At 48.7% G+C, this 9,135-nt stretch overlaps 1 protein-coding gene across 1 annotated transcript; it reads right to left on the bottom strand.

Annotated features, from left to right (window-relative positions):
• Positions 1 to 690: 690 nt before the first annotated feature.
• Positions 691 to 3,412, bottom strand: LOC140355908 (gap junction delta-4 protein-like). Its single transcript, XM_072440555.1, has 2 exons — positions 3,276 to 3,412; positions 691 to 2,036 (listed from the first exon to the last, which is right to left on the bottom strand). Exons 1-2 carry the CDS (start codon positions 3,337 to 3,339, stop codon positions 1,087 to 1,089), a joined length of 1,014 nt encoding a protein of 337 aa, XP_072296656.1. The 5' UTR covers positions 3,340 to 3,412; the 3' UTR covers positions 691 to 1,086.
• Between the last annotated feature and the right edge of the window lie 5,723 nt (positions 3,413 to 9,135).

Below are 9,135 nucleotides of genomic sequence, written 5' to 3'. Positions count from 1 at the left end.
CTTTGTTTGCGTTGAAAAAAGTTCCCATATGTGAATTGTTTACTGACAATGGCAATAAAACTGATTCTGATGACGTGGTGAGGGGCCCCCAACATTTTTTTTTTGCTTAGGGCCCCCTGAAGGCTTGGGCCGGCCCTGTATTTATATATATATATATATATATATATATAGATCTATAGATCTATAGATCTATCTGTTCTACGCATGCTGTAGAATAAACACCAGATTTATTTAGTCTCAAAGTAGTGTTGATCTGAAGTTCTATCGTTTCTCACTCAGTCGCGCAGCGCGGAGCTAACAACTGTGGGGCTACGTCACGGGTGGGCGGGGCACACACGCGCTCTCTGAGACTACGTCACGGGTGGGCGGGGCACACACGCGCTCTCTGAGACTACGTCACGGGTGGGCGGGGCACACACGCTCTGAGACTACGTCACGGGTGGGCGGGGCACACGCGCGCTCTGAGACTACGTCACGGGTGGGCGGGGCACACACGCTCTGAGACTACGTCACGGGTGGGCGGGGCACACGCGCGCTCTGAGACTACGTCACAGGTTGGGCGGGGCACGCGCGCTCTGAGACTACGTCACGGGTTGGGTGGGGGAGCCAGATGGCTCTTGGGTGGGGGCGAATATCAAACCAAGCCGTTTGCATTTCCGGGTTGGTGAAGGGTCCAAGGTCTGGGTGATATTTCTGAACTCTTATGTTAAGGATGTTGCACAACACTTATTATTATCAATGATACTTAGGAGAGACTAGGAAACGTGAACAAAAGCATGTGATGGCACCTTTAAACTTCACTCCCTGATTCTGGAGAAATCTGCGACATTTTCCCCTTTCGTTCCTTCCTCAGAAGCGGCCATGTTTGTTTGTGACCATGTTTGTTTTTAACCATGTTTGTTTGTGACCATGTTTGTTTTTAACCATGTTTGTTTGTGACCATGTTTGTTTGTTTTGATGCTGATGGACCTTGCCTGTCCCTGATTGGCTAATCCACCCGTCAGCCACGCGGAGATCAAACCGTGGCCAGACTCACATCTTTGTAAAGTATTAGAGTCGTAATGTCCCAAAGGATGTGACACGTGATCAGACCCACGCCCTCTTGTGGTCCTGGGAGTCGCTGCTGTCCGACTGCTGTCCCGAGCTAGCCGCGGCCGTCGCTAATCTCCTGCTAACGCTGGGTGTGGGCGCTCGGTGCGTCGCGGCCGCCCCCCTGTCCGGGCGCGGGTGCAACGGCGGCTTCAGCGGGTTCTGAGTCCCAAAAGGAGGTGCTGTCGCGGGGCAGGGCACTTCGGGTTTGGGCGAAGGAAAATTAGCCTCGCCGTTAGCGTGTTTGTAGTTCAGGCTGCCTCTCTTCGCCAACAGACTGTCAACGTCGTCGCTCGTTGTGAAGACGCTGCTCCGCTCTCCTTTGCTCATCTCCTCCATTAAACCCGCCGCCCGCCGCCGTCGCCAGCGCGCCATCGCCTTCAACGAGCTGACGAGGTCCACCGCGCTGAGCAGCACCGAGCACGCCGCCAGAGCGAGCATGGCGTTCAGCATCAGCGACTTCTCCGTAGGCCTGGAGACGTAGCACTCGATCCCGGACGTGCACGGCGCCTCGTAGCACAGGAAGCTCTTGGGGAACGACGGCCCGAAGAGGAAGAACTGCCCGACGCCGAAAGCCGCCTCCAAGGCCGTGCGGAGAACGACGACGGCCGCGTAGACGCCGTGGAATCGCGGCGCGGCCCATTCCCCGGACGTTTCGAGCGTCAGCGGCGAACCCCCGTCGCCGCGGCGCAGAGGGAGCGGTTCGGACAGGACTTTGTGGCTGAGGTAAGTCCAGAAGAGAAGGTGTGGCAGGAGGAGCAGGACGAGGTGGAGGAGCCACAGGCGCAGGATGGACACGGGGCAGAAGACGTTGAAGCAGAGGTTGGAGCAGCCCGGCTGGATCGTGTTGCAGACGAAGCGCTCCTGCTCGTCGCCGAAGAGCGAGAAGCCGGCCAGAAGCACGAGCAGCGAGCGGAAGCACAGCATCAGCAGCAGCCAGATCTTTCCTGCAGAGAAGAGGGAGTGAGCGGCCGTGCAGAGAGAAGAGGGAGTGAGCGGCCGTGCAGAGAGAAGAGGGAGTGAGCGGCGGCGCGGAAGGACGCTCGCGGTCACAGGCGGGCGGAGTCAAAATGTGGATGATATCGTTTGTTTGTGTTGATATGCGAAATGTTTATGATGTCAAGGGCATCGTTTGTGATGGAAAATGCTGCAGAAAGAGATGATTAAAACTGCCAAAACCTCTCCCCCATCTGCTCTCACACACCTGCCCCCCTAGTCCTGGTTTAGACCTGGTTTAGTCCTGGTTCAGACCTGGTTTAGTCCTGGTTTAGACCTGGTTTAGACCTGGTTTAGTCCTGGTTTAGACCTGGGTTAGACCTGGTTTAGACCTGGTTTAGACCTGGGTTAGACCTGGTTTAGACCTGGTTAAGACCTGGTTTGGACCTAGTTTAGTCCTGGTTTAGACCTGGTTTAGTCCTGGTTTAGACCTAATTTAGTCCTGGGTTAGTCCTGGTTTAGACCTGGTTTAGACCTGGTTTAGACCTGGTTTGGTCCTGGTTTAGACCTGGTTTGGACCTGGTTTAGTCCTGGTTTAGTCCTGGTTTAGTCCTGGTTTAGACCTAATTTAGTCCTGGTTTAGTCCTGGTTTAGTCCTGGTTTAGTCCTGGTTTAGACCTGGTTTAGTCCTGGTTTAGTCCTGGTTTAGACCTGGTTTAGACCTGGTTTAGACCTGGTTTGGTCCTGGTTTAGACCTGGTTTGGACCTTGTTTAGTCCTGGTTTAGTCCTGGTTTAGTCCTGGTTTAGACCTAATTTAGTCCTGGTTTAGTCCTGGTTTAGTCCTGGTTTAGACCTGGTTTAGACCTGTTTAGACCTGGTTTAGACCTGGTTTAGACCTGGTTTAGACCTGGTTTGGTCCTGGTTTAGTCCTGGTTTAGTCCTGGTTTAGTCCTGGTTTAGTCCTGGTTTAGTCCTGGTTTAGACCTGGTTTAGACCTGGTTTAGTCCTGGTTTAGTCCTGGTTTGGTCCTGGTTTAGTCCTGGTTAAGACTTTTTTTTAATTAAGAAAAAAACGTTCTGAAAGTGACGAAACACATGTAAAATTACTTCATTATTTTTCACAGCTCAAACTGAAATTCTTTCTCCCAGTTTCAGTTTATGATCCTCTTTAGTCATTAAAATATATAAATTATATAAAATATGTAAAATATATAATTTAGAAAAGATTAGACTTCTGAACAATAACTTACCCACGAAGGACACGTTGTGGCTCATCGTGATCAGCACCAAGTCCTTGGCTCCGACCATCTTCATTCTCTGCTCTGGTCCTGGTCCTGGTCCTGGACCAAGTCCTGGTCCTGGTCCTGGTCCTGCACTAGACCTGGTCCTGGACCAAGTCCTGGTTTAGACCTGGTTTAGCTCCAGACTGCTCCTGGTTTAGACCTGGTTTAGCTCCAGACTGCTCCTGGTTTAGACCTGGTTTAGCTCCAGACTGCTCCTGGTTTAGACCTGGTTTAGCTCCAGACTGCTCCTGGTTTAGACCTGGTTTAGCTCCAGACTGCTCCTGGTTTAGACCTGGTTTAGCTCCAGACTGCTCCTGGGGGCTGGTCCTGGTCCTTTTTAGCCTCACGCCCCTCTGTTACGGACACTAAAGGGTTTCTTGTTCCACACTGGTCTATTCTTATCAAGGACTATCAAAGCATAGCAGGCATAGCAAGGTCCTCCACGCTCCTTCTGAGAGCAGCCTGGACCCGCTTCAGTCCAAATGGAACCTCAAGTCTTTTTAAATATATTCACGCGCATTACAGTAGATCTGACCCTGATCTGACCCTGATCCGACCCTGATCTGACCCTGATCTGACCCTGATATATTTCACATGATTGACAGTGTCGGTGAGTGGGACCAAGTCTCAAGTCCGAGACCTGGATCCGGACCAGTCTTTACGTTGGACTCAAGTCGAGTCGCGACCTTCAGGTCCTGACCTTTGGAGATTAGGCCTGAGCGATTAAATATTTAACACAAAACATCACAATGAGAAAGGTCATATTTAGAACAAGAATGAAACTCTAAATAGCGGTTATGCCCCTCCCCTTTCCTCTGAGGCGGCACAAACCGGAAACTCCATCAAAACCATCTCGAACAGCGTTTGTCCCCTAGGGGGCAGCAGAGGACAAACTGTGACAGAAGACAAAACCACAGACTGTTGTGTGTGTGAAACATCTGGACAGGGTCGCCCCCAGTGGTCAGTCTGTGGAACTGCAGTGACCCAGAATGCATTTCTCCCACTGCGCGCACTGTAAAAACGACCTGCAGCTTCTGACCACAGGGACCTGAAGCTTCTGACCACAGAGACCTGCAGCTTCTGACCACAGGGACCTGCAGCTTCTGACCACAGAGACCTGCAGCTTCTGACCACAGAGACCTGCAGCTTCTGACCACAGGGACCTGCAGCTTCTGACCACAGAGACCTGCAGCTTCTGACCACAGGGACCTGCAGCTTCTGACCACAGGGACCTGCAGCTTCTGACCACAGAGACCTGCAGCTTCTGACCACAGGGACCTGCAGCTTCTGACCACAGAGACCTGCAGCTTCTGACCACAGGGACCTGCAGCTTCTGACCACAGAGACCTGCAGCTTCTGACCACAGGGACCTGCAGCTTCTGACCACAGGGACCTGCAGCTTCTGACCACAGGGACCTGCAGCTTCTGACCACAGAGACCTGCAGCTTCTGACCACAGGGACCTGCAGCTTCTGACCACAGGGACCTGCAGCTTAAGGCTAAACCGCCACACGCGCCATGAGCGTTCTGATTGGCTGAATCGAGGTTCCTCACGAGCTCAGTGGATGAAGTGGAAGTAAATGAAGTTGTATCTCGTGCCAAAACAGTGTCCTGAAGTTCCTCTTCTTCTCCTCCCCCACGTCTCCTCCCCCACGTCTCCTCCCCCACGTCTCCAGTCTCCTCCCCCACGTCTCCTCCCCCACGTCTTCCTTATATATATATATATATATGATATATAACTATAATCCATTATTCACTATAGTGAAGGAATGGCATGATTAAATGGTAAATCTTAATCCCTTATTAAAGGGAGTGTCTACAGAGCCGCGGCGCGCGGCCGAAACTGCCATGTTATTTTTGTGCCGGCCGCGCGCCGCGGCTCCTGAAACTACGCCGCTATTTGACCACGTTTTAGCGCCGTTTTAAACCGCGCCAGGTTAAGGTTAAGGTTAGGGTTAGGGTTAGGTTTAGGGTTATGGTTATGGTTAAGGTTAAGGTTAAGGTTAAGGTTAGGGTTAGGGTTAGGGTTAGGGTTAGCCATGAGGCTATAAGGGAAGTGCCGCGGTCCCTGAAACTGTGCGGCCATTTGACTGCACCGCGGCTCTCCAGCCACGGCCTTTATGGAAACGCGACACTGGCCAGACATTCAAACCTGCAGGGGGCGCTGCTTCACGACAGGATTTGGACAGTCTGCATGTTAATAGTCTTACAAAAGAGAAAAGTTACAGTGTGAGCTTTAGTAAAACTTAAAATAAAAGTGTGGCTCTGGATGTGAACCTCTTGATGACCTTTGAACCTCTTGATGACCTTTGAACCTGGTGAGACTCTGCAGGGAGCACTTACTGAAGGTTCTCTTCATTTAAGCAGCAGAACGAGGCTGGACACTTGTGCTCGGTTTGTTTATTACAACACGGCATTTCAGCTCGTGACAAAACTGGACATTTTTTACACAAAGTCAATCTAAATCTATGAAATGTGAGAGTTTAAACACCTGAGGACGACGCCCGCAAAAGAGAAAACCAATTCAACCAGGCCAGAATCAAGTCAATGTTTGAGATTTCACATTATTCAAAACTTTTAAAACGCATTGTTGTCTTAAGCAGATTATTTTTGGAATATTCTTTGTGTGACTGACATTTCCCGGACGATTATTTCAAATGTTGGTGATTCTTGAGTTGTGTCTTTTGTCAAAATCGTTGTACATTTATTTAATTTCGTGCGGTTTTATTTGACCAGAGCCCAAAACATTTACACCGTCATTTAAGTATGTGAACTATTATATTTGTCCGTTTGAGAGGATCCGTTTTGAAGAATCACAGATGTAAAAGTGGAGAAAAAACTGCAACTCAAAGATCAGAACGAGTCGGAAGTGGAACGTCACAAAAAGCAACTTTAAGGACAAATATTCTGCAGTATTTGTAGCGTTATCGGCCTTTAAACGTGCTCTTGTACCTTCAGTTTTTGCATCTCATGATTTAACAGAAATTGATCTCTGCCGTTTCCACCTGGACTCACTGAGTTTCTGCTCCATCTACTGTCCGCAGAGGGAATTACACACAGTTTAAGGCCTCTCACTTCCTGGTCTCAGCTCACAGTCGTCCTGATGGTGATTAGACGAGTCTGGAGATGATTTATGGAGTTAAAAACGGAGTGTATCTGAGAATCGGAGGAGAGAGGACTTTATCAAACTGTGAATGAAGCTGAGAACAGGGCGAGAACAGAGCGAGAACAGAGCGAGAACAGGGCGAGAACAGAGCGAGAACAGGGCGAGAACAGAGCGAGAACAGAGCGAGAACAGGGCGAGAACAGAGCGAGAACAGAGCGAGAACAGAGCGAGAACAGAGCGAGAACAGGGCGAGAACAGGGCGAGAACAGGGCGAGAACAGAGCGAGAACAGAGCGAGAACAGGGCGAGAACAGAGCGAGAACAGGGCGAGAACAGGGCGAGAACAGAGCGAGAACAGAGCGAGAACAGAGCGAGAACAGGGCGAGAACAGAGCGAGAACAGAGCGAGAACAGAGCGAGAACAGGGAAATAAAAGGGTCAGAAGAACGCAATCCGAGTCCTTTAAACCACCTTAAGCCAGTTTTACAGTTGATACTATTAATTTGACGTTTTTACATTTGAGAGCAGGTTTATTTTCTTTTTGTTGGACAATGGCTGAGTTTAAATCTCCCCAAAACAACACAAACTCTTCAACATTTGACTTAAAAAAGTCTAAACATCTGTGTAAAACAGTTATAAGCCTTTGAGAGAATTTTATTTTTGTGACGCTTCCGTGTTTTGGGAAACGACACTCAAATGTGCAGCTTTAAATGTAAAAAAACAACAGGTTTTCTCTTTAGACAAGTCAAAATCCTCTCGACTTACACATTAAGAGGAGTTAAACTTGTCAAATGAACTCAAAACAGGATTATTATTCTGAATTAAAGTGATTTTAACTCTGTTTTTGCAGCAGAAGAGACGGTGAACATTGCGTAAATGGGGGAAAAACACAACTCAAAATGGTCATATAATTAATAAATAATGGTCGTGGTTGTGCAGAACACCTCGTCCATGACACAGGAATAATAACACTAATGTCCAGAATAATGCGACGTAGGAAACCTGCTACAGCCTCAGAGTGTTCCAAAAGCTCCAATCACTGAAAAACAAGTTTCTGCTCCAGAAACGGTTTGTAATCCACGTTTCGAGAAGTCGTCATATATTCCAGCGAAGTTGATCTTTGTGTGCAGCGTCCCGAATGTCCCGAACCTTTAGTCGTTCGAGTCTGTGCGAGCGCTCACGTGTGGCAGTGGTAAAGTAGTAGAAGTAGTAGTAAAGGTAGTAAATGTGGTAGTTTTTCAGGCCGGCGCACACCACGGGATTTTAAGAGTCTAAAAAGGACAAATATTGTGCATTATTTGTGTTGTTCTTCTCCTTCGAACTGGCTCTTGCATCTTTACTTTTGCATCTCATGTTTCAGAACTTTCAGAAAGAGAAAATGCGTCCGCGGAAAGATTTGTCAGACGCTAATCGACGCCAAAACTAGCGTCAAAATTAGACTTGTCAAGTGTCGGTACGAAGAACACGATCAGGGTGAAATGTGAACGGCCTTGTGCTTCATCAGAACTGCAGTGCGCGTCGGGCCAAACATTCGTATCGCGGCAACAGCGGGTGCGTTTTTTGATCAGGAGCGACGTCGGAAACGGGGTTAAAAGAGAGATAAAAGTTCAGTTTAGCAAAATGAGTGCGTCGCGTTTAATGAGGCGTCTCAAACTGTGGATTTACGTGAACTCTGACACGACTTTAGCCTTTTCTCACTTTTTATTGTCACGCAGACACTTCAAATCAAATCAAATCAATTTATTTTTGTAAGGCCCAAAATCACAACAACAGTTGCCTCTGGCTTGGCCCGTTCGACCGGCGCCATCGGACCTGAGTCGACGCCGCGCTTTAACATCGTAGAGTTGCTAAACGCGCGTACGTCTTGCGTTTATCGATCCCGACGCCGATGTTTTACGTTCGCGATACGACAAGACGAAGGCGCTGACGTTGACACTGAAGCGGGCGAGCGATCCTGCCGTGCGTGTCGCAGGAAACACGGAAACGGGGAGGTCGATAGAAATGACCTCTGACTGCTCACCACGGCGGGCTGCAGAGTTCTAAAAACGATCGTAGCCGTCGTTTTCGGCACGTTTAGCCTCCGACAGCGTTCGTTCAGAGGCGACGGCAACAATCCTGCCCCTCGAAACTGCCTTAGCCGCAGCATCCCGGAGTGGGCGGAGCGTCACGTGTGCCCTCCGGGGGATTCGGCGTTGAAGCGGTTGCGAGGTGGCGTTTAAGACGTCGTGGAAAGAATGATTTTGCAGTTTTGTGCCCAGAGTTTGCGCTTGATTCGTGTTTCCGCGTCCACGTTCCGTTTTCCCATTGGCGTTTACATCGTTTTGTCTGAACTGACCAATTTGTAAATGTTAGAAGTTCGTTTTTTTTCCGTTTAGTCGACACCTTTTATGTCTTCTAGAAGTCGAGGCGCGCTCAGTGTGTTGTAGTGTATGTTTATTTTGCAGTTATAGATTTAATATGTAATTATTGAAAGGTGTCGTATTGTTAGCTGGGACAGTGTCATGATGGTTTGTGAAGTGCAGTACTATTTACGTTATATATATAAGAAAAATTCTGATGCTGCATAATTACCGTATTTTCCGGAGTATAAGTCGCACCAACCAAAAAATGCATAATAGAGAAGAAAAAAACATATATAAATCACATTTTTGGGGGGAATTTATTTGATAAATCCAAGACCAAGAACAGCCATTTCATCTGTAAATGCAGTTTAAAATAATAACA

The sequence above is a fragment of the Eucyclogobius newberryi genome, unplaced genomic scaffold (genome assembly GCF_026437365.1).
Source record: "Eucyclogobius newberryi isolate DKJ021-1_F unplaced genomic scaffold, fEucNew1.0.hap1 SCAF_12, whole genome shotgun sequence".
NCBI lineage: Eukaryota > Metazoa > Chordata > Actinopteri > Gobiiformes > Gobiidae > Eucyclogobius > Eucyclogobius newberryi.
Note: the sequence above shows the minus strand (reverse complement) of the source record. Positions and strands in the feature narration are given on the sequence as shown.

Excerpts from the sequence above, each read along its gene's own strand:
- LOC140355908 (XM_072440555.1), bottom strand. The coding sequence starts at position 3,339 with ATGAAGATGGTCGGAGCCAAGGACTTGGTGCTGATCACGATGAGCCAC. Across the intron at positions 2,037-3,275 it reads CCACAACGTGTCCTTCGTGG|GAAAGATCTGGCTGCTGCTG; the intron begins GTAAGTTATTGT and ends TCTTCTCTGCAG.